This window comes from Dermochelys coriacea, chromosome 2 (genome assembly GCF_009764565.3).
Source record: "Dermochelys coriacea isolate rDerCor1 chromosome 2, rDerCor1.pri.v4, whole genome shotgun sequence".
Classification (NCBI taxonomy): domain Eukaryota; kingdom Metazoa; phylum Chordata; order Testudines; family Dermochelyidae; genus Dermochelys; species Dermochelys coriacea.
The window spans coordinates 189,052,838-189,077,211 of record NC_050069.1 but is presented as its reverse complement, the minus strand read 5'-3'; the positions used below and the strand labels follow the sequence as shown (position 1 = coordinate 189,077,211).

Genomic DNA, 24,374 nt, shown 5'->3' with positions numbered 1-24,374 from the left:
CGAGGGCCCCCGGCCCTTTTAAATTGCTCAGGCAGGCTGTGGGGCTCCTAGGTGCATGCTTCAATAGCTCAGACATAGGTGAGGTTTTTCGTAGGAGTGGGTGGGTGAGATTCTGTGGCCTGTGCTGTGCAGGAGGTCGGACTAGATCAGAATGGTCCCTTCTGACCTTAGTATCTATGACTTGAAGTCGCCTTTTTTTCTAAAACTGAACACTAACTAAAACAAAAGACTAAATCACTGTCTAGACTGCAGGATGGATATAGCTAAAACTCAAGCATTTAATTGTTCAAACTGCAGGTCTGATCTTCCTTACCTTTATGTTCAAACTGTCAGTACCCTTGCTAGTTCAACTTCCACTAAATGCAGTAACCCTCAGTGTCTTGTTGAGATGGACAAAGGCCTAGTTTTTTAGTTATTTAGGCATTGCTGCTATTGCAATATGTAACTGATTTAGGAGTTTAAGCCCTCTTCCTAGGGATTTAGGTCTCTCAAATCAGTTGGGTGTTTGCAACACTGAGCTTAGCAATGCCTAAATACCTTTTTAAAAATCTGGGTTAAACTTCCTGGCTCCACTTTTGACAAAACAATTAAAAGGGGGTATAGTACAAAAAGGACATCAAAATTCTACATACAAAAACTTACGGTAAAGTTAGTACGTAGAATTTCCTTCACTCAGCTCACTAATCAACACTTTCTGCTTTAATTCAGCTGCTGTTGTATCTTTTGCTTTTTAAAAAATGTTTGTTTGTTTTTTTTTTTTTACAGTGGTGCCTGGGGCAAACAAAAATGAAGCTTCATTGTGCTAGACACTACAAACTGCCACAGACCTGTTCATCTAAATCAGGGGTGGCCAACCTGTGGCTCCTTGTATAGGCACCAACTCTGGGGCTGGCGCTACAGGTGCCAACTTTCCAATGTACTGAGGGGTACTCACTGCTCAACCCCTGGCTCTGCCACAGGCTCTGCCCCCACTCCACCCCTTCCTGCCCCCTCCCCTGAGTCTGCTGTGCACTAGCTCCTCCCTCTCCCCCCCATCAGAGCCTCCTGCACACCAAAAAACAGCTGATTGGGAGGGAAGGGGAAGTGCTGATTGGGGGCTGGTGGGGAGTGGGGGGAGCTAATGTATTACTGTGGCTCTTTGGCAGTGTACATAGTTAAATTCTGGTTCCTGCTCAGGTTGGCCACCCCTGATCTAAGTGACAGGACAAAGGGTAAGGGGAAAGAATCCATTCATTTGTTTAAATGAAATATCACTGTTCCCTGTCTATGCATTTCAGATTTTCAGTGGTAAAGGTTAATCCATCCTGATTCTTGGAAGATGGGCTTCTAGTTCAAAACTTTTTTTGCTGACTGGCAACATGCTACTGCTCAGAGGCAAACTTTTAAGGCCTTATCTATACTAAAAAGCCAAACCATGTTTCTGTAACTAGTTCATGATACTGATTTGGCCATTTAATAAGCACTCTTCATGCAACAGTGCCCTTACAGCACAATGTAGTAAAATCAAGGTATCATACCTCCCTGTTCTAATTCCACAGGGATAACTCAACTGGGCTGTGCCCTTAAGAGGTCTCTTCCTCCTACCATGCTGCTTAGCATTTGTAGATATGCATTCTAGGAAAAGATGGACAGTAGCATCTCAGTGCTTCTGCAGGGGAAAATGCCTGGAGTTTAGTCAATGCCAAAGCAATACATGAGGTGGTGAACTGTGTCCTATCCCAGAGCTTTAATTAAGGACTCCTTTGCAGAAGCCAGGGTGGTAACTAGGCCATTGGCAGAGGATTGTTTATTTGGGTAGCCTACGCTGCCAACAATGTCTTTCTATAACCAGTTTAGCACTTCATGCAAACTGCTGTAGCTACTAACTACCAGCAATATTCATGTCAGTTTAACAGAACTGGGGGGCAAAGAGGGCTTATTGCTGCCTGACCTGTTGCCTCTAACTGTAGTTTAAACTAATGAAGTATGGACAGTTCTGGCCTGAGCAGATCTGATCTTGGCAGAAGAAATGCCATTCTGTACCAATTTCAAGCATGTGATATTTTCACCTATTAGTCTAGTTTATCTCCTGATACAAACATGTTTTAGGAGGAAGAAGTTGGGACAGATCGGCAACAAAGTAACTTAAAGATCTTTGGTAGAACACCTTGCTGCTGGCACAGCTAGAAAACTAGTCTTAACTGCAGCAAATGAGAGCTAGTTGAACTTTAGAAGTGATCAGCAAAATACATACTAAATTATACTATACATTTATGTAGGCTTATGTAATATAAAATTCTAGCATGCATAAGCATGCACTCTACATTACAGCCAGCTGTCTTGCTTTTGCTTTCCTGAATCTAACTCCTTAGTTAAATGAAATTGTAGGGACTCATTGCCTGGTAGTCAGACTTTAAAGGTAATAAGTTGCCTCAATAAAACAGGCCCAACATGCTGCAGCTGCTGAACACTAGTGTTCTTGACTGGTTAAGTACATCTGCCAGCAGTTTTTCAAATCTTGAACATATTTCCTGATTGTTTACTTGTAGATGGTTTGACTTGGACCTCTGATCTATGCTAAACATTTTATTAGATATATAGCTTCTCCTGTTTCTGAAGCTTCAACACTAAACTTGATTAGATGGAAAATGAGACTGTTGCTGGGCTAGTCATTCAGGCTTAACTTGTATTTTAGTTTCTCTTCTTGTCTTTTGGAAATAAGTCTGAACACCTACCAAAATGCCATGCAACATCAGAACATAGACTTCCTGTAACATAGAAGCTTTACTTTGGCTGGGGGATCTGGCAGAAGGCAGAGGCTGTGAAGCTCCCTTTTTGTGGGCGCTTTCTTGCATGCACTTGAAGGAACTTCAGCTTTATTCAATCTTTGTAAAATACTTTAGCAACAGTGGTCCAGGGAAGTTCTAAAATATGATCTTCACACCAAATGCAAAACAGAAAGGTTTCGCATGTAGCAGTTGATCAGAGGAAAGAAAAATGTATGGTGGTTTAGTGCTCATGTAGGTATCTCCAATGGCATAAATAAATCACACTGTGCTTAGCAGTAATGAATATTTTAAAGCAAAATGCTTTCAAGAGTGTGTATAAAATTAAGTTCTAAACATGGTCAACTTGCATCAAGGTTAATAGGGTGGAATTCCAGGAGCCAGTGAAGTTTTTTTTTTTGAATAATTTGGAGTATTGTAGACTAGTGGCTCTCAACCAGGGGTCTGGGGGGCCACCAAGCAGTGCCCCAGCATTAGACTCGCTGGGGCCCAGGTTAGAAAGCTGAAGCCCCACCACATGGGACTGAAGCCAAAGCCTGAGCAGCTTAGATTCCCTGGGGCCCCTCTGGCATGGGGCCCCAGGCAGTTGCCCTGCTTGCTACTCCCCAATGCAGACCCTGGCTTTTATATGCAGAAAAGCAGTCGTTGTGCCACAGGAGGGCTGTGGACTTTTATAGCATGTTGGCAGGGGGGCCTCAAAGAGGTTGAGAACCCCTGGTGTAGGCTACCATTTATGGTTCCTGTGAATTGCATTACTCTTTTGAAAAATTGGTGCTATGTTCAGTGTAATCACTTTTTGGTAACCAGCTGCTTAAGAGCGCTCTGTGTGTGTCTGTGTGATAAAAGGAGTATAGTATAGTATAAAAAGAGATCATAAGGTAAAGTTTCCTCACTTGTATAATGCAAAGATCTGTTTTAGCCAAAAGCTGGCTGAGTGGATTTTTAACTTAAAAAATAACTCTTAACTCTCTTTAAGATTAATCTTTCACTATTGGATGGTGGTGCAAATTGAAGAGTGAAATATTCTCCTCTAATATCAAGGAGAAATGACAATCCTATATCTTGTGGCAAACTGAAGTTTTCTTATTAGCTTTACCCATATGAATAAGCTGGGGGGGAGAGGGGGGAAGGAATTCAGTAATTGACCACCTAATAAGCTTGTCTACACTTCAGGAATAGATGGCTGCCTGTCAAGTGGGGAAGTTAATCTAATTTTAAACTGGAGAATGGGGATTATGGAGCAGTACGAGCAGATATTTGGTAAACTTTTACCATGCCAAACTCAACTAGTGAGTACTTTAGCTGCATGTCTAGTTCATCTTCAGTCAGCACTCCCTTCTTGACCTTGGGAATAGGTGGGCTTAATGTTTCAAGCCTTGTTAGAATTTATGGGATCTAGTTCAAGAATTCTTGACTAACTTCAGAAATGAGAATTTAAATATCAGTTTGTGATTCTTCAGCATTTAATTTTTATGCAAGTTTCTTGTCTACTATCAAACTTGTTTTCACAGCAAACCAAATTGAGGTGGGGAGTGAGCAGTAGGAACAGATTACATCATAAATCTGTGTGCTACTCCAGTGGCACAAAGCGGACTCGGACTTGGCTTAAATGATCAGTTGATGATTCTAGAGTGGGGAAGTCTCTGGGTGGCCTAGGGATGCAGTTAATGGCTTCTCTCCACCCATGGAATGGCAGGGAAGGATGGCCAGTGGGCCACTGGTAGCCTTGCATAAAGGTTTACAGTGGGCCTATGCATTTTCCAGGTCTGTAGCCTTATCAGGGGTTAAAGCTCACATAGTGGCTCTAGGATCAGATCTGGAAAGGTGTCAAAGTACTTCCCAGCCCCCCCAGCATGATGTTAATCTGGTTCCAGTTTATAGCTGAGGAATCGAGAAATGCAGAAAATGGTTTCAACACTGTCCTCTATACTTTTTCTCTTGGTTCTTTAAGGAAGTAAATGTATTTTGACTGCCAGCAAAAGCCTGGATGTGTATTCCCTCTCATCTAGGAATGGTAACATCAGGGATTGCTAATGAGTAATTGGCTGCCTTGTATACCGGCTTGATGTCTCCTAACCTGTAAGTTCTCAAACTGGGGGTTGGGACCCCTTAGGGGGTTGTGAGCTGTTAGCCTCCACCCCAAAGCTTGTTTTACATCCAGCATTTATAGTATTAACTATTTAAAAAAAAAAAAAGTTTTAAGGGGGGGTGGGGTCACACTCAGAGGCTTGCTTTACTTGAAAGGGGTCACCACTACAAAAGTTTGAGAACCACTGCGTGTAGACTGAGATACAGCATTAACATACTAGGCTGATCCCATAACTTGAACTCCTTTCTCTTACTGGAAACTAACCAAAGCTAGCAAGTTTGTAGTTCTTGATTTTTTTGTGTGTTTTTTTTTGTTTTGTTTTTTTGTTTTCTGGTTAAGGTCTCTGAAGTTCTGCAGGCTATAGTTCTGGGAGCCCAGCAAGGAACATGGCAACCCAAGGTATATCTAACAGACTGAACTTTGCTTGGCTCTGACAAATATTGCAGGGGCTTCTTAAGCTTTTAGCTCTTTTTCTTCCCATTTAATCACTCTGGGACTGTCTAACTGTTCCATCTACTACTAAATATTTCATGCATGGAAAACTGCTCTTTTTAGGAAGTACATAAACCTGTAGACGTGCATTCTTCTCAGTCCAAGAAGTGCCAACAAGGTCCATTCTCTCCCCCCCACCTCCCCCCCCAAAAAAGCATAAGACTGATGAATGAATCCCTATATGTCCTGGATGCACTACCAAGAGTTCTATTGCCCAGTTCTGTTGGGGTTGCCTGTTTCTGCTTAATGTTCTGCTTGGGTCTCAAGCTAACTGAACTGGCATAACATTAAAACCTCATAGTCTGAAGCGACTGTCTCCGCTCTTTCCAAATTAAATACAAAGTTGTAACAATTCATGCTGCATCTTCTTATGACTAAAATTTGCCTAATAAACAAATGGTCTATATATTCAACGCTGATTTCTTGCAGCTGACTTGATGGAATTGGATATGGCAATGGAGCCCGATAGAAAAGCAGCAGTCAGCCACTGGCAGCAGCAATCCTATCTTGACTCTGGTATCCACTCTGGTGCCACAACAACAGCTCCTTCTCTGAGTGGCAAGGGGAATCCTGAAGAGGATGATGTTGATACCACCCAAGTTTTGTATGAGTGGGAACAGGGGTTCTCTCAGTCCTTTACCCAGGAACAAGTAGCTGGTAAGGAAAATTTTCATTCTGTTGTCATTCAAACAATTTAATACTTGCAAACTGACACTTATCTAGTAAGTCAAGATTGCTTAATTCTACAAATTTAAATACTAATTGGTGTCCCTTGTCTTATTAGACTACCTACCCTTTCTATTCTACTTATCTTTCCAGTCTTAAGCAAAGTCTGTTACCTCTGTTTCAGACATTGATGGACAATATGCAATGACCAGAGCACAGAGAGTGCGTGCAGCTATGTTCCCTGAAACATTGGATGAAGGCATGCAGATCCCTTCCACACAGTTTGATGCTGCTCATCCAACTAATGTGCAGCGCCTGGCTGAGCCATCCCAGATGTTAAAACATGCTGTGGTTAACTTGATAAATTATCAAGATGATGCAGAACTCGCAACTCGTGCCATCCCAGAACTGACCAAATTGTTGAATGATGAGGACCAGGTATATGTGTAGACTCTAGGTTAATGTAGCAAATTTGCAGGGTGTAATTAAAATGACTAGCTAAAACTAAAAGCTTGCTTCATACTTTATAGGTGGTGGTGAACAAGGCTGCAGTTATGGTTCATCAGTTGTCCAAAAAGGAAGCCTCCCGCCATGCTATCATGCGTTCTCCTCAAATGGTATCTGCTATTGTGCGTACCATGCAAAATACAAATGATGTGGAAACAGCCCGTTGCACTGCAGGCACACTACACAACCTCTCACATCACCGTGAAGGATTGTTGGCCATCTTCAAATCGGGAGGCATTCCTGCTCTGGTTAAAATGCTTGGGTATGTGGACTACCATTGCAACACCTATCTGTATTTAATACTGATAGGTGTAGGTGCTCACTTCCTTTGTTCTGTTCTGTGTGTTTTGTTTTTTTTAGTTCCCCAGTGGACTCCGTGCTGTTCTATGCTATAACTACTCTGCACAACCTCCTGTTGCATCAGGAAGGTGCCAAAATGGCTGTCCGTCTAGCTGGTGGGCTGCAGAAAATGGTTGCCTTGCTCAACAAGACAAATGTTAAATTCTTGGCCATCACAACAGATTGCCTTCAGATTTTAGCTTATGGCAATCAAGAAAGCAAGGTAAATGAATGCATCCAACTTTTTCATGAGCAGATTCACTATTAACAGTCTGTCTCTGGGCAGTCAGACAGATATGACACTAGTGTCATTATGGAGGATACTTATAAGAACCTTCTCCCTTCACATGTAGGGACCAACCACATCTAGAGGTGAAAAGATTTGCTTCAGCCAGGGTGCCAAACATTGTCTCCTGGAGTATAGGAAACAAACACTTTGAGGCCATTGAATGGCCATTATCCATCCAGGTTATTGCCCATGCATGTGAAGACTGAATGAATGACTGTGGAAAGACTGTTTCATAACTTTCATCTTAAGCACTAAATAAAACTTCCTTTACAGTTGATTATTCTGGCCAGTGGTGGACCCCAGGCTCTAGTAAACATAATGAGGACCTATACATATGAGAAGCTACTATGGACCACAAGTAGAGTGCTGAAGGTGCTCTCAGTCTGCTCTAGTAACAAACCTGCTATTGTTGAAGCTGGTAAGTGTCCAGATTAGCTGTATCCATGCTAATGGCTGCATGTGTGTGTATTGTACTCTAGTACCAATACATGCCATCCCACAAGGATATGAATTGATGTTATGGAAAAATTTACACAAACTAAATGTGTAAAATACCTCTCTCCTTAGAAATTAGTAGCTTAGATTAGAGATGTAGTTCTTGTAGAGCCACCAATGTAGTTGAATACGAGTAAACCCCTGTATAGTTTTGATTTCCCCACAGTTGCAAGACATGTCATATAATAAATGACTGAGTAGTCATAATGTACTATATGCTAAGAGGTCATTAGTCTGCCAGAATTAAAGTGGCTGAAGACTCATAGTTAAGTGTATGGACACTGTTTAATGAGACTTAAGACTTGTGGCAAATTCTTCACCATTGCAGTATAGAAGTGCTTGTTATGATGACGTTGGAGGTATCTTGCAAAGTACTGAGTGCCTTCCATTACCTCTTAAATTCAGGTGGATTTGAAGGTGCTCTCCATCTCATGAAGGCACTCAGCCCTTTGCAAGATCCAGGATCTACAGAACTACTGCCTCTGAAAGGCTGTAGGCTTAACATTGAATAGTTAACTTGCATCTTGTTCTAGGTGGGATGCAGGCTTTGGGACTCCACCTTACAGATCCAAGCCAACGTCTTGTTCAGAATTGTCTTTGGACTCTCAGAAATCTTTCAGATGCTGCAACTAAGCAGGTAAGTGGTTCTGCTGGGGATCAAGAACACAAGCAACACTAGTGGTGGTTGGTGGTGGTTTTACAACACTTTCTTTCCCTCTCTACAGGAGGGCATGGAAGGCCTTCTAGGTACCCTTGTTCAGCTTCTAGGGTCAGATGATATCAATGTTGTAACCTGTGCAGCTGGCATCCTTTCTAACCTTACCTGCAACAACTATAAGAACAAGATGATGGTATGCCAAGTTGGTGGTATTGAGGCTCTTGTGCGCACTGTTCTTCGGGCTGGTGACAGGGAAGACATCACAGAACCTGCTATCTGTGCACTTCGTCACCTCACTAGCAGACATCAGGAAGCTGAGATGGCACAAAATGCAGTACGTCTTCACTATGGACTTCCAGTGGTGGTTAAACTCTTACACCCACCATCTCACTGGCCCCTGATCAAGGTAAACATGTACATTTTAAGTTTGGTTTTTGTTGCATCTGTAGCAGCATGTTTAGTGAAGTGAACTGTATTAGTAGAATGTGGTGCATTCAACATTTGAGTTTTGAGATTACTTTGAATCTTGTCTTCAAGTTCAGCCACAGGAGAACATCCAGGTAACCCATGTCTAGGACGGGTGGGAAGACTAACTGTAGAGGTATGTCTAAACACTGATATTAAAGAGCTCGCCCAGTGCTGTAGTAGAACCACCTCCATGAAGGGAATAGCTGCCAGGGCTGGGAATGTGGCTCCCAGTGCTGGAGCAGTGTCTACGCTGCCACTTTACAGTGCTGAAACTTGCACTTTTTTAACACTCTGCTAAACAGTTTCAGTGCTGTAAGTGGCAATGTAAACAAGGCATTAAACAGCTTGAAAATAGCTCTTGCAAGGATTTGCTCGCTACATCAGAATTAAGACTCTCTGCTGTAGATTCTTAATTTTTTTTTTCTTCCCAATTGCAGGCTACTGTTGGCTTGATCCGCAATCTTGCTCTCTGTCCAGCCAATCATGCCCCCCTGCGTGAACAAGGTGCCATTCCAAGGCTAGTTCAGTTGCTGGTTAGAGCACATCAGGATACCCAGCGTCGCACATCTATGGGTGGAACACAACAGCAGTTTGTGGTACGTTACTAAGAGGTAGTGGCAACACGACACTGTTGCAGGATGCTTCCCTCTTGGAAGTCAGGGCATGCTACTTGGACATCTAAGTGTAGCAGAGTGGGGTTTTCTACAACCTTAAAATGACTTGCTGTAATTAAGATTAATTCACTATTAATTAGTCTGTAACAAGCACCTACTTTCTGCAGTCCAACTAGCATTTTGGACAAATTCTGGATAAGTGTCATGTATATACTCACACCCCTAGTCCAGACAGTCTCCCCTAAAGCTGAGGATCCCTGGGGAGTCTGGGAGAGCCTGTTTAATTCATTTACTGAGCAAGAGACTCTTAGTGTAAGGTTATTAGGAGTAGACAATGCACCTGTTTCCTAATCGGGGGAAGAGTAGAGATTCTTTTCCCAACAAACCAGAGATAGGGACATAACCTGCTACTCAACAATCTTGTCTTACCAGAACTATGCACACACATCATGCACCAAAATTAATCTGAAGTGTTGAATAACATCAGTGACCAGTTTATGAACTTGAGTGCACGCTAAACACGTCTAGTGGTCAGAGAATCTTCAAGTTACAGAAGATCTGTATATGCCTCTCTTCTTCCCCTGGCTCTCTATCCCTGTCACTCAGGGTAGGGGAATTAATGCTCAAGTCAAGTAGCCTGGTAAGCTCACACCAGTAAGCCTGCTGTAACCAATAGATAGACCACAGACTGCATTAAATGCACAAATTTAACTCAGTCTGGAGAGAGGAGTTGTCATAGCACCTGCCAATGCAACAAACTAAACAAAAAGCATATTCAAACTTGTTGAGGCCCAGATGGCCCTCTTTAGACAATAACACAACAAACTCAAACCCTAACAGTTTTAAATCTTCCACCTCTTAAAAGTACAGTACTAGCCTTTATGTATATTTCCCTATGTAGGAGGGTGTGCGTATGGAGGAGATAGTTGAAGGCTGTACTGGAGCCCTTCATATCCTTGCACGAGATGTTCACAATCGAATTGTAATCAGGGGTCTAAATACCATTCCACTATTTGTGCAGGTAAGTGATAACTTTTGAGAATTTGTCTTCCTGGCATGAAAAAAGCCTTAGGACATGAACTTTTAATGTTGTATCTGGCCCATCAATTCAGCATTATGCTGATTGAGCCCAGATCAGTTGCCTGTGTGACTAACAGGGAATCAGATACATCCTGAGGCCTTCTATTAGTGTGGCATGGTGGCTGTGTTCTGCCAGAATACTCATTTTGTTCAGTTACCTGGCTCACCTCCTTGAAGTGAACTTTGGCTCTGGTACTTGGTCCCTCTTGCAGTCTGCTAAAGGCAGCTTGCACCTCATCCTTGTCAAGATTTAGCTCAATATTGATAAAGCTAGCTACTTATTGCTGGGGAAAGGAGGATGGCTTACCAAATTGGTTAGACCCCTTTGTTTAGTAGCACTAAAGTAGTTACCTCTAGCCTCTATTCTGTAGCTGTCCTCAAAATGGCATGTTTATCAAGCCCAAACACTTACTGACATACTTGTGTGGTTATAGTTGCTGTATTCTCCCATTGAGAATATCCAGAGAGTAGCTGCAGGAGTACTCTGTGAACTGGCTCAAGATAAGGAGGCAGCTGAAGCCATTGAAGCCGAGGGAGCTACTGCTCCTCTAACAGAACTGCTTCACTCTAGAAACGAAGGTGTTGGTAAGTGAAGAAAAATAAGAAAGCTTAATCATTGAAATGACACAGGCTGTACCAAAATCTACTGCTTCCTTTCCTTTCAATAGCAACATATGCAGCTGCAGTGTTGTTCAGAATGTCTGAGGATAAACCACAAGATTACAAGAAACGGCTTTCAGTTGAGTTGACAAGCTCTCTATTCAGAACTGAACCAATGGCTTGGAATGAGGTGAGTTTTATAGCATCATTTTGTTCCTATTCCTATAAAAAAAAACTTTCACTCCCATGTGACCTTCCTGATGCCATCAGATTTTTCTCCCTTTCACTTCTGGAGAGCCTTCTAGACTGTTCAGGACCAGGCTGCATTTCCCTGTCTGAGCACAGCACATCCAAGAGCAGGTTATTTGGTTTTTTGCTTTTAAAAGAAAAAGGCTTAAGTGTGTGTGTACTGTGGTGACCCTGGTTTTTTCCTCCTCAAGCTGGAACTGGTTCTCTCCTTTCTCTCTCTCTTCCCCCCCCCCCCCCATATCCAGAGTGACTTGGCCTGATCTCTCTCCTCTCCCCCCTGCCCCATCCCAATAAACAAACTTGACCTAGTTATGGTATTTAGTGTTTCTCAAAAGAAACTGTTACAACAACAATGAAGCAACTGACTAAGTCTTTGCTTCTCTAGGTATACCTTGAAGGGATATTGTCAGACCAGATTCTAAAGGCCTCTGTACATGTTTGTTTTAGGGGGGAGAAAAAAATCTTTACCTGTTTATATAATTCCTTTCTTGGTCTATTCTATTTCGTGGTTTAGGTCAAGTAACTTATTGGCAAAACTGCTTCTGCCAACTGTATAAGCTGCAACAATTTGGCCATGCTGGGCATACTTATTGACTGTTTTGTTTTTTTTTTGTTTTTGTTTTTTTTTTAAATGCCGTGCCCCTAACAAGATGAAATTGCACAATTTAGATCTGGTAATTAATGTAAAAATGTAGCTGTAGTTCTCCTCTAACTGGTGTCTTCTGGATTATTTACTTAACAAAAGACTGAGATGAGTGTTCAGTCACAAAGTAACACGCATCATCTAAATAGTGTTACAAATAGAACAGTTTCACCCATACACATTCTCTATTTTAAAGGCTTTTGGCTGGTGTAGTGCTTGTTCAGAACAATAAGTGAGTGGCATGTTAAAGTTCCTTATCTTGGGGTTCTTCATAGCAGTGGTTGTTGCTGCTAAGGCTGATTTCCCCCCCGCCCCCCGGTCTGGAACTTCGAGTACAGAAGGTGATGGCCTGCAAAGACACTAAAAATTAATGCTTGCCACTCCAGCCTTGTATTAAGCTGTAACCTTGAAAGTTTTTTTTTTTTTTCTCTCTGACCTTGGATTGGTAGATGCTGCCACCGCCCAAGTGCAAAACCCCATCAAACCCAGGAAGGTTCATTTGGGAATTCCTTCCTGTGGGGTACCCTCAAGTCCTCCCCCATCCTGGAAGAGCTGACAAAGAAATCAGCTGTTGCCACCAGATAATTAAACATGTGCAAAAACCTCTTAGGACATGCATCCAATTTTGTTTAAAAAAAAAAAAGTAAACACATCTGGAAACTTAGGCAATAATATTGCTAGATTTTTAAAAAGAGCAACTAAGATGGTTAAGCATCAATAATAGTTTCTTGAAGTCCAGCTTATAAGCAAAACAAAAGCATCTGGGGTTAGCACAGAGCAGTCCACAAGCAATAAAGAAATAAAAAAAAAAAATAAATCTGATCACGTCTTCCTAGACATTTCCTGATCCACTTAAATATCTGGGGTTTCAAATGAGTAGCTTCTAGGTATAACACCAATGACTTTTGTTACCTGGCCTCAAAGTATATAGCACTTGACTGTTTAAGGACAGGGGAGCATGAATGGTCCTGAAGAAGCTCTGAAGGTTCTCAAGATGGTACTGCCTACAAGACATTTTTTTCAGAGCAATACAGTGCCCAAGGCTGGAACAAAGGAGAAACAACACTGAACCTGCAGTAAAGGAGATGCTTTATACTGCAGTTGCTCCTTACTGCTCCCTCTGTAAGGAGAAGGGACAAAATCAGATAAGGCTCTTCTGTGGTGCTGGTATAGGATAAACTTGAGTGGCCACTCAGGATCTTATGGATTAGAGCAGTGGTTCTTAAACTTTTCTTTTCATGGACCACTTTAAAAATTGCTGAGTCTCTCAGTGGACCACTTAATGATCTTTCCAAATGTTGTTTGTATTGTTGTAAAGCACTTTGGATAAAAACACTTTTTAAAAAAAAAAAAACACACCACTTTTCTTGTACAAATAAAAACACAACTCATTTTAATATCTGTAGTCTTAGCTTTCTAATGTGATGGATGGGCCCTCTCCCTGACCGCAGCAGCCCCTGAGTTGGGGTTGGGAAGGAGAGGGATGGGTCCTTCCCCAGCTCCAGCTGCTGGGGAGAGACCCATCCCTCTCCTTCCCAGCCCCAACTCGGGCTGCTGTGGTCAGGGAGTCCCTTTTTTTTCCTCTGGCTGGCACAGCCTTGCATGTCCCAAATTCCCCCCCACCCTAGATCTTCTCCCCTTACATGTGAATTTTCTCCAGGGTCTAGGCATTCCCTCCATTCTCTTGTGCGGCGATCCAGGCATGCACCTTAGAGGGAACTATCCATGGACCACCTGAATGGAGCTCACAGACCAGTTCGAGAACCTCTGGCTTAAACCACTGAATGATTACTACTTTAATGAACAATAACCTCTTCTGTTTGCAGACCTCTCTAACCAAATACTATAAAATCTGCAGGTCATTGCATTCTTCTATAGTGGATCTTATTCATAGGTGGTCCAAACAGCGTGTGGGGTAGCTTTTTTTTTTTGTTTTTTTGGGCTGTTAAAGGTCTATCTTCAGCATGGTCTGTACTTAAGTTGACTTAGCTATGTTGCTAAGGAGTGTAGTACCTCCCCCCGAGCACTGCAGTTATGCCAGCCTAAACCCTCAGTGTAGACATTGTCTCCATCAACCTTGGCTTTCTTGTGATGACATAGCTGCTGTTGCTCAGGGAGATGGAGTTGTTACATAGTGGAAGAATCCTTTTTGTTTCTGTAGTGTGAATCTACACTATGCAGAGTGCTGTGGCACCACTGTTATACCACTAACTCTGTAGCATAGACAAGCCCTTATGGCCCTCAAATTATAGGGTTTGTAAACTTTTTCTGGTTCCAAATAAAGCTATGCTGTAGGATTTGTGGTAAATACAGAAGTGTCTGTCTGAAATCCAGCTTACAGTGAGATATCAGGTTTGTAAAACTAAACCTAAATATTGGGTCTAAAATAACTGCCTACATGTGGTACAACTCATGTCACTGTCACTGAAATTTTAACTCTCCCTCCTTTCTTGCTTTTCACACTCCACATCTTTAGACTGCAGATCTTGGACTTGATATTGGTGCCCAGGGAGAGCCTCTTGGATACCGTCCAGATGGTATGTCTGTTCCATTTCCCTCACTTTCTAATAAAACGTAAGCCTGGCTAAATTCAGTACCTTTAAAGGAGAACTGCAAGTAATACAGGAGATGCAAGTTGAGAAAAGCAAATCACTTCACTTCAAGACTACAAATTGGCAGTCAGATGGGAAACTGCGATCTTGAATAGCAAGTAATAACTAGCTTTGCAACATTCTAAGTCCCGTTCAGAGAGGATTTGTATTATCTCTTAAACAGAAAATTGGAGGTCCTTGTGCCGGGGAGTCTCAATGAGCATCTTCTCTATTAAGAGTAACAACACTGGGTATTTCTGAACATTCCCATTTACTCTAAATATGAATTAAACTGCAGTTTTTCCTTTAAAACAAAGCGTGGTGTTTGTACCTGGCAGTCTACAGATTTGAAGAACGCTATTATGTCTGTTTTAAGGATTGTGAGCCATTTTGACTAGCAACCTAAGAAGCAAATCTGCAGTTAGCAGGCTTGTTCTCTTGCAGTATTGCTGTGTTGGGTTTCAGTACTGTTTATGCAGACTATTGGCTTGGCTGGAATTTACTCATGCTTTTGACTGCAGTATGCTTTGTCTGCAGAGCCACACTGAAAAGCTGTCTCATTCAGTCGGATGGGTATTAGACCAGGCAATAAATTTGTGTTCAGCTGGGCTGAACTAGAAGAAACTAGATTGCTACAATGATCTTCTCACCCTGATATTTGCAGCTTTTGATGCATCTAACATCTGTTAACATTCTGTTTCCCCCCCCCCGCCACCCTTAACTCTTAGATCCTAGCTACCGTTCTTTCCACTCTGGCGGATATGGTCAGGATGCCTTGGGTATGGACCCTATGATGGAGCATGAAATGGGTGGCCACCACCCTGGTGCTGACTACCCAGTTGATGGGCTGCCAGATCTGGGACATGCCCAGGATCTTATGGATGGGCTGCCTCCAGGTGACAGTAATCAGTTGGCCTGGTTCGATACTGACCTGTAAATCGTCCTTAGGTAAGAAGCTCAAACTTGAATAAAACAACCTTCTGAACTGAGGACTTGGTTGGCAGGGAGGGAATGGCTTAAATGGGTCCAACTCCTATCAAAATACTGAACTTGGAGTACGTTGAAGCTCATACTTTCTATGCACTTGAACTGACTCCTGCTGTGAAGTGTGGAAGTGATTAACTTCAGTGTCTTGTGCTCCAGCTTTATGCAATCTTAACATGTGGGCAAATAACTCTACAGCACTGACAGGTCCTTGTTTTTCTTCCTACACAGCTGTATCATCTGAATGAACTTGCATTGTGATTGGCCTGTAGCGTTGCTGAGAGGGCTCGAGGGGTGGGCTAGTATCTCAGAAAGTGCCTGACACACTAACCAAGCTGAGTTTCCTATGGGAACAATTGAAGTAAACTTTTTGTTCTGGTCCTTTTTGGTCGAGGAGTAATAATACAAATGGATTTTGGGAGTGGCTCAGAAATGAAGAATGCACAAGAAAGAATCACAAGATGGAATTTATCAAACCTTAGCCTTGCTTGTTTAAAAAAAAAAATAATTTTTTTTTTAAACCTCTGTAATGGTACTGACCTTGCTTGCTTTTGAACGTAGACTAGACTTTTCTTTTTGCTGTAACTGTTAGGATTTTTTTTTAAAGTCTCTTGTAGTGTTAAGTTATAGTGAATATGCTACAGCAGTTTCTAACTTTTAAGGATCGAGTAATGGTGTAGAACACTAATTCATAATCACTAATTGTATTCTGAATAAAGTAACATTGTGTAGCCTTTTTGTATAAAAATAGAGAAATAGAAATGGTCCAATTAGTTTCCTTTTTAATATGCTTAAAATAAGCAGGTGGATCTATTTCATGTTTTTGATCAAAAACTTTATCTGGGATGTGTCTGGGTAGGGGCCAGTAAGAACTGTTTGTTTGGAATCTTGTATTGGACAGTTTACCAGTTGCCTTTTATCCCAAAGTTATTGTAGCCTGCTGTGATACAGATGCTTTATGAGCAAAAGCAGTTAAAGAATTAAAGTAAACTTTTAATTCACTCAGCTGTCTCAGATTATTTGAAATGGGAAATAGATCGCTTATATCTGCAGGGTGATTTTTTTTTCCCTCCAAAACTAACTTCATACAGCAATTTGAGTATTTTGCATAGGGAAGGGTAGCATGGCACAAATCAAACAGGAGCGAACTGCAGTCAAAAAATAAAGCAACTTCAATAGTCTCCTCAGTTTAGAAGAACCTGTGCTGCTGACCAAATCATGGAGATTTTTTTCTTTTTAGCAGAATTATTATAGTGTGACTAAGCAAACTATTTGCAGTACTCCCCTCTGAGTTAACTTACCACTGCTTACTGATCTTGATACCTGTATATACTTAACACTGTCATCAACCCTGAAACAAGTATCCAATCACCTCTGGCTTTAGTGGGTTTTTTAATTGCTTTGCTCTAGAAATGGAATCTGTAATTCATGTGCTTGGTGTTACAAAGGTACAATGCTGCTAAATGAACAACCTGTGTCAATGGCCTAAACTTAAGAACCAGCCCCATAAACTTTTGGCCTGTGCCTAAACCTGGCTTTGCCACTTCTGCACTGTTTTCAGAGAATATAGATCACCTACATGAAGAAGCAAGTATCTAATAGGGATGATATTAATGCTGTATGAAAAAATTCATGAACTGTAGAGCATGAGTGCTCTCATTCAAGGGGGAAGAGAGCTGTGGCCTATTTATGCCTCTGCCTTGATCTACCATAAGAGGAAGCAGATTTCAGAGCTACTTGCTCCACTAAAGTTTTTTTTTTACAGATTTTGGTTTACTTTTTTCTAAATATTTTTAAACAAAGCAGGCAGTAAACTTTTTTTTTTTGAAATATTTTCCCATCAGATGCCTCACTGCTTTGCACTACTGCAACAGGCTGTGTCCTCTGCTATCCTGTCAGTTCTCAAAATCAGGCACCACTTCCATCAACAGCACACACGTAAGAACTCCCACCCACCCCACCCCACCTCCTAAAGTGTGTACTTTTTTCCCTTCCCATTGTGGAGTCAGCAAAATAAGTTTACACTGAAAACACCTCCCATCTTGCTCAGGGTACAGAAAGTTAGATCAGATCTTACTCAAACACCTGTATTCATAAACCTGTGAGTCACTCTTACTAAGGGTATGCATCCTCCCCACAAGTGAGTTAAGTGTAAACTATTACTCATTTTAATTAAAGCTAGAGTTTAGGCTACTACCTGTACTGGTAATAAGCTTGCTTTTGATTGGATGGGTAATTAATTACTAGCTACTAGGAGCACACTTCTCCCAGAGCCATGGATGGCAACACACTGCAAAATGACAAGGGGGCTAGCAAGCCCATAGCTCAGGGACAAGTCTAAGCTAAGGTGTTTGCAGAGTTTCAACCCCATAGTTTGCCATTGACCTAAACTGAGGCATGGTATGTGTGGTTCCCCCCCCCCCCCATTCCTTTCTAAAACTAACTAGTCTGTCAACACTTTTCAGGGGTAATTTACAGAGGATGTGTGTTGACCAGAAAGCAGTCACAAACATCCCCTTTGTGAGTCTAGCTCTTTAATGCAAGCAGTGAAAGCTTGTGCCTTTGACAGTGGATGCCTTCAAGTCCTTGTCAAGAGGGTAGCTGTCACCTTCGGGTAGGTTGAGATGTATAATTTATCCACTATCAGGAAAGGAAGACAGTAGTAGGCAGACCTGCTGATGGAATGCTGGTATTGTAGCCACTCAGGACCATGAGGTAATGTGTTTTGAACAGATTTCCTCCAGTTGATTGCAATTAAATATGAAGGGTTGCTGTTGGCAACTTACTTTTAAGCAGAGATAAAACAGGCAATTTACTGAAGAATGTTACTACCTATTACCCCCGTAGGGGGTCAGGATATGCTTCAGTGTCACAATTTCTGGTTCCTGGTAGCTACAGCTCCTGTGAGGGCAGCAAGCCAGCCTCTGTGGTATGCTAAAGGAGAGAGAGATTTAAAAAGGTGGGGTCAACTAGCAAGCTGCATTTAAGGTTGTATCAGGACCTGCTCCAAAACCATGGAAATTAGGAGTCAAACCCTGCACTTGGGAGCATCTAGTGTGGGCTTCAGCAGTAAAACAACTCAATATGATTGAGATGAAGAAAAAAGCCATTCCTTTGAGCCCTAGCTTGCAATCACCACCTTGAAAACATATTTGAGCCTGTAGAGGCAGCAAACTTGAGCCCAGTGCACATTAGTGTAAGGTCTGATCAGATGGTTTGAAAATAACTTTTTCTATAGAATTGTTTAATACCCATCTAAAATAGCATAGGTTAAAAAAACTCTACTGTAGGGTTCATTCTAGTAAATCAGTTGCACTAAAGTGATGAGAAATCAGCACAAATACAGGAGCTGCCCAGTGAAACATAATAGGTACCTAACAAGTCAGTTTTTTCAAGTGCTAGCCACTTAATGCAACCTATACATATCATGGCAGCCTGCTAGAGCATGCATACCTGTCATTTAGAAAACGAGGCTGGGCTTCAAATGTACATGCACTAGTTTAAGGATACCCTGTGAGGCACTGGGAATGGCATAGACTAATGAAGCACTATGGCTAGCTATTCAGTCAGTAGTCACCATGTACCTTGTGAAGGACTTCCAGTCACTTAAATAGGAACTAGACTAAAAGCAAATCTAGTGACTTATGCAATATTTTTTAACAGTTTCTGCCATTGTAAACAAGCTATTGTTAAAGTGATTTCAATGTGTATGGTGTGATACTTGCATTGATCTTTTCATGTCTAACTCAGAATTTCAAAACCAAGAAACAATATCAGTATGGGGACTGCTAATGAAAAAAACGGTTATCAGCAAGCTGCACTGTCTTATCTAAATTCAGTAGCTGTCCTCCTGCTTTACTTTTGCAGGCAAATGGCAGAGTAGGCATTTAATCCTCCTGTGAAATGAATGCTAATTTTGTAATTTTATAATCGCTACTGTGGCAAATGTGTTAAAAGGAGCACAACTATGTGGAAAAATTAAGTAAGAGTGAGGGAGGTAGCTTGGTCTGTCTCAGTTTGAAATTTTTTAATTAACAGTATTTTCCTTAGACAAAACATAATCTGGATCATACTGAAGTATATCAAAATAGTTTAAGAAAAGTGCCACAGGTTGACTTGTGTGTAAGGCAATTGTTAACCAAAAATCACTGCAATATAGAAGTGCAAAGTCATTTATGGTATCCTTTTAACCAGAACACTGTATTTGGTTTTGCAAATTGCCTTTAAACTACCTGACTAGTGCCAGAAGATTTGGGTTCTGTTCCTGGCTCCATCCCAGACTTTCTGTGGGACATTTGGAAATCTGTCTCTCTGCTCATTTTTCATCTGTAAAAGGGGATGATACCAACTCCCTGCAGTGTTTTCAGATTGAGTCATTAACATTTGCAAAGCACTTCAGAAATCTTTACATATGCAAAAGTTTTCTACAGTTTGTTATAGATTGTTTCAAATGAGGATCATCAGCTAAGGCATTCTATTTCTGATCAAAAACTTTGAAAATGTACTACAATTCAGGTGGAATGAAAAATGCTTCTTCCCTAAACATGTGAAATTAAGAAATGAAATTTTTCTAATCTTCAAAATGTGGCTGTAGGACACTTAAAAAAAAAAAATCCCCTCAAACCATAGGTTGTGCTAATGTAAGCAAGATAATGGATAAATGCTCCATTCTTTTAAAAGCAAGTTTTCCCCACTTTTTCCTTTTAAATGAATTAGCTAAGAAAGTAAATACATACACAATAGTTTTCTTATCAAATTAGGACAACATTCATTCAAAAACATCCTAAAACAAGACTGAGGAATTCACCATGCCAGTGTTTTATGCATTGTCAGGACTGTGGAGTGATGATTGATCTGGTAGCCTTGATCTCTTAGCATCCAACTGTTCTAAGAATTTCAAAAGCCAAGGAAGCAACAGCAATATCGGCATGGGAGCTGGGAAAGAAGAAAACAGACAGTAATCTTCAAGGTAAAACACCTCATCTAAATTCTGTAGTTGTCCTACACATGAAACTTTCCCTTGTGCTGGAAAGTGCCTGAGGAGGGAATCCACTTTGGATAACTCCTGTGTAAACCAATTTTCTGTTAGGATACTGTGGATATTTCAACATGTAGCAAATTGTGCGTATCATTGTGATCCCTTGAGTTCATGTTTACAGAACTGCTTGCTTGGTGCCCTGCTAAGTCTCACTCTGAAAAAGGGAAGATGCAAGTAATTACATTTTCTTCAACAGTTTAGTGGAAAAATATCTCATCTTTGTTTTCTTTTCAATGCACATTCCTTGTGGGGTAGATTGAGTCTGTCAGCAGATGGAAGCAACTCTGCTGAAGTATCTTTTTTTTTTTTTTTTTTTTTTTTAACCTGCTACAGGAAAGGCAGAATTGCCCTAGCTGTACATAGCACTGCACTTTTCAGACCCAATTCACTGCCTCCATCAGTGAGTGCAGTGGTTTGCTACCTCTCGTCTGCTAATAATTTTCCAACCTGGGACTGGGTGTTCACTCCACACAGAGCACTGCTGGCCTCGTGAAACAATTACTGCAACTATGGGCTATCTTGACCTTAGAACATAAGAATGGCCATACGGGGTCAGACCAAAGGTCTATCTTGCCCAGTATCCTAGCTCCTGACGGGTCAATGCCAGATGCTTCAGAGGGAATGAACCGAACAGGTAATCATCAAGTGATCCATCCCATCACCCATTCCCAGCTTCTGGCAAACAGGCTAGGGCCACCATCCCTGCCTATCCTGACTAATAGCTATTGATGGAGCTATCCTCCATGAACTTACCTAGTTCTTTTTTTGAACCTTGTTATAGTATTGGCCTTCACAATGCCCCCAGGCAAAGAGTTCCACAGGTTCACTGCATTGTGTGGGGGGGAAAAAAATACTTTTGTTTGTTTTAAACCTGCTGCCTGTTAATTTCATTTGGTGCCTCCTGGTTCTTGTGTTATGAGAAGGAGTAAATAACACTTCCTTGTTTTACTTTCTCCACACCAGTCATGATTTTATAGACCTCTATCATATCCCCCCTTACTCATCTCTTTTCCAACCTGAAAAGTCCCAGTCTTATTCATCTCGCCTCATATGGCAGCTGTTCCATACCCCTAATAATTTTTGTTGCCCTTTTCGGAACCTTTTCCAAGTCCAATATATCTTTTTGGAGATGGGGCAACCATATCTGCATGCAGTATTCAAGATGGGGGCATACCATGGATTCATATAGAGGCAATATGATATTTTCTGTCTTATTAGCTCTTTCTTAATGATTCCAAACATTGTGTTAGCTTTTTTGACTGCCGCTGCACATTGAGTGGATAGCTTCAGATTACTATCCACAATGACTCCGAGATCTTTCTTGAGTGGCAACAGCCAATTTAGACCACATTTTTTATATATATATATATATATATATATATATATATGTGTAGTTGAAATTGTTTTCCAATGTGCATTACTTTGCATTTATCAACATTGAATTTCATCTGCCATTTCATTGCCCAGTCACCCAGTTTTGAGAGATCATTTTGTAGCTCTTCACAGTCTGCCTGGGACTTAATTATCTTGAGCAATTTTGTATCATCTGTAAATGTTGCCACCGCACTGTTTGCCCCTTTTTCCAGATCACTTATGAATATATTGACTAGGATTGGTCCCAGTACAGACCCCTGGGGGACACCACAATTTACCTCTCTCCCTTCTGAAACCTGACCATTTATTCCTATCTTTTGTTTCCTGTCTTTTAACCAATTACTGATCCATGAGAGAATCATCAGGATGGCTTACTTTGCTTAAGAGCCTTTGGTGAGGGACCTTGTCAATGGCTTTCTGAAACTCCAAGTACACTATATCCACTGGATCCCCCTTGTCCACATGTTTGACTCCCCCCCTCAATTAGTAGATGGGTGAGACATGATTTCCCTTTATAAAACCCATGTTGACTCTGCCCCAACAAATTACATTCATCTATGTGTCTGACAATTGTTTACTGTAGTTTCAACCTTAGTTTTGCAGTTGACCTTTAGTTTTTCCTGCCCTGTAAAAGCGTGTCAATACAGATTCATTGGTTCCTTGGCTTCACCTTGTGACATGCATCAACTGAATGACTAAGAACATGTAATAGACCACACTGTTGATCTGTACTTTTCCTTTTAGAAAGAGTTTCTTACTGAGCAGCAGTATAAAGCAGAAGCCTTATTACTTGAACATCTTTCTTTAAATTAATTCATTATCTGTATTGGAAAAGTGAGTAGCAAAAGAGCACAATCTTGAAGTGCGAAATGAATTCTGTGGCTGGTCTCCCTGACTGATCAAGGAGGTAGCAGCAAAGGGGATTGGCAAAACTGCTTTGAGGTTTCTGTGAGGCAGCAGGACAGAGCTCTCTATTTAAACATGACATACATGTTGTTCTGTTGAGGCCTCTCTCATTCCCTCCACTATAGTGGGAGATTTAGTAAAGGACTACAACCAGTCTTTATGAAATTGAAAGGCAGAAGCATTCTTATATCAGCTAAATCTCATACATAAATATAGAAGTCTGGCACCTACATTTAGACTATTAGAAAAAAGGCAAAGTCCAGGGCATTAGTGGTAGCTTTCTCTGAAATGCTTCCAGTTTGATGCACAGCCCAGCTGGGCAGAAGGAGCTTGGAGGTTTCAATGAATGGTTTGGTTGAGAAGCTGGTGCCAACTTTATTAAGCACTGGCAAACATTTTGGGAATGAGGGAACCTATACAGAAGAGACTGCAGAACCCCCTAGACTCAAAAACACCATTTTTGAAGGGGTTTAGAGCCCACAGGTGGAGCAACAGGAAGGGCCTGAGAATCTCAGTTGTAGAAACTTAGTCTAGACAAGACAGCATTAGCCTCAAGGGTCCCAGAGAAGCAAATTCCACAGAGGACAGGGAGAGGACTTCATTTCCATGAGCTCCCATTGATCTGTTGTGACTGCTGCAGTGCTAAACCATGGGGCAGCTGAGGAGCTGCTCCACAACAACAATGCCAGTTTGACCATCCTTGGGATTGGTCAGGCTGGGTAGGAGCTTCTATGCTCCTTAGGATTTAGCCCAATGGGCATAGTGCTGGAGCAAGGAGCACTGAGGAGGGCCCTAAATAAACAGTTGTGTCTGGTTTCTTGTGTAAAGAAAGCTTAAAACTGTAAACAATTAGAGGAAGCCAAGACAAAGATTAGAAAGGGTTAAAGGAGTGAATTGTAATTCCTTAGTTAACTAAAAAATGCTACAGCAAAGACTGAAGAGGAGTTTTAAGAACTTCTCACTGTCTTTTAGCTGATGGTGCTAGTGTCTCTTTTAGGGGGATCTCCTATTTTATTTTGCTCTGGTAATGTAGTTGATGATAGGAAATGCAACTCAGCACTTGAATGCATAAGAGGGAAAGCAGATTTCTGAAAACTTGATTTATGGTAAGTTCTGTCTCCTTCTCCACACCATTTCTATCCCACAGCTTCACAAACCCCTCCATCATGGTACCAGTGGTTGTTACATTTCCCCAAACATCTCCCCCCCTTCCAAAAAAATAATACAACTTACACTACAATAGAGTTGAGGCCAATTTTCATAACTCCACTCCTGAACAGTGCCGACAACATTGACTCATACAAAGCTTGTATTTATGTGCACAAAGGACACCAGGAAGATTCCCAAAGCATTGCAAAAAAATCATCTATAAACTTTGCTGGGGAAAATGGATCCCATGTAGTGAAATGCAGCCTAGTAGTTCACAGCAACAATGAACAACATTTTAAGGGAAAGAGAACAAATGTCCATTTGAGAGTGTAAGGGGAATTAGGTAGGTAGAGTGTTGGGATTTGACCAGGCCACTGG

At 41.4% G+C, this 24,374-nt stretch overlaps 2 protein-coding genes across 4 annotated transcripts in view; one reads left to right on the top strand and one right to left on the bottom strand.

The window, feature by feature from the left end:
* The window catches only part of CTNNB1 (catenin beta 1), a 32,696-nt gene extending 16,166 nt beyond the window's left edge, over window positions 1–16,530 (top strand). The window contains exons 2-15 of one of the 3 annotated variants that reach the window (XM_043508873.1): window positions 5,194–5,253; window positions 5,776–6,003; window positions 6,197–6,450; window positions 6,543–6,781; window positions 6,880–7,081; window positions 7,421–7,565; window positions 8,176–8,279; window positions 8,368–8,706; window positions 9,206–9,364; window positions 10,284–10,403; window positions 10,897–11,047; window positions 11,131–11,252; window positions 14,431–14,491; window positions 15,761–16,530. In XM_043508873.1, coding sequence (XP_043364808.1) covers window positions 5,241–5,253; window positions 5,776–6,003; window positions 6,197–6,450; window positions 6,543–6,781; window positions 6,880–7,081; window positions 7,421–7,565; window positions 8,176–8,279; window positions 8,368–8,706; window positions 9,206–9,364; window positions 10,284–10,403; window positions 10,897–11,047; window positions 11,131–11,252; window positions 14,431–14,491; window positions 15,761–15,777 — 2,154 coding nt within the window. In that variant the 5' untranslated portion in view covers window positions 5,194–5,240 and the 3' untranslated portion in view covers window positions 15,778–16,530. Of the gene's footprint in view, window positions 1–5,193; window positions 5,254–5,775; window positions 6,004–6,196; window positions 6,451–6,542; window positions 6,782–6,879; window positions 7,082–7,420; window positions 7,566–8,175; window positions 8,280–8,367; window positions 8,707–9,205; window positions 9,365–10,283; window positions 10,404–10,896; window positions 11,048–11,130; window positions 11,253–14,430; window positions 14,492–15,273; window positions 15,494–15,760 lie in introns of those variants that run through there. The other 2 variants (XM_043508872.1, XM_038388580.2) reach the window with 2 other exon arrangements.
* Window positions 16,531–18,790: 2,260 nt separating this feature from the next.
* Window positions 18,791–24,374, bottom strand: part of ULK4 (unc-51 like kinase 4) — a 417,484-nt gene continuing 411,900 nt past the window's right edge. The window contains exon 38 of the mRNA XM_043508874.1: window positions 18,791–20,464. Coding sequence (XP_043364809.1) covers window positions 20,401–20,464 — 64 coding nt within the window. The 3' untranslated portion in view covers window positions 18,791–20,400. The remainder of the gene's footprint in view (window positions 20,465–24,374) is intronic.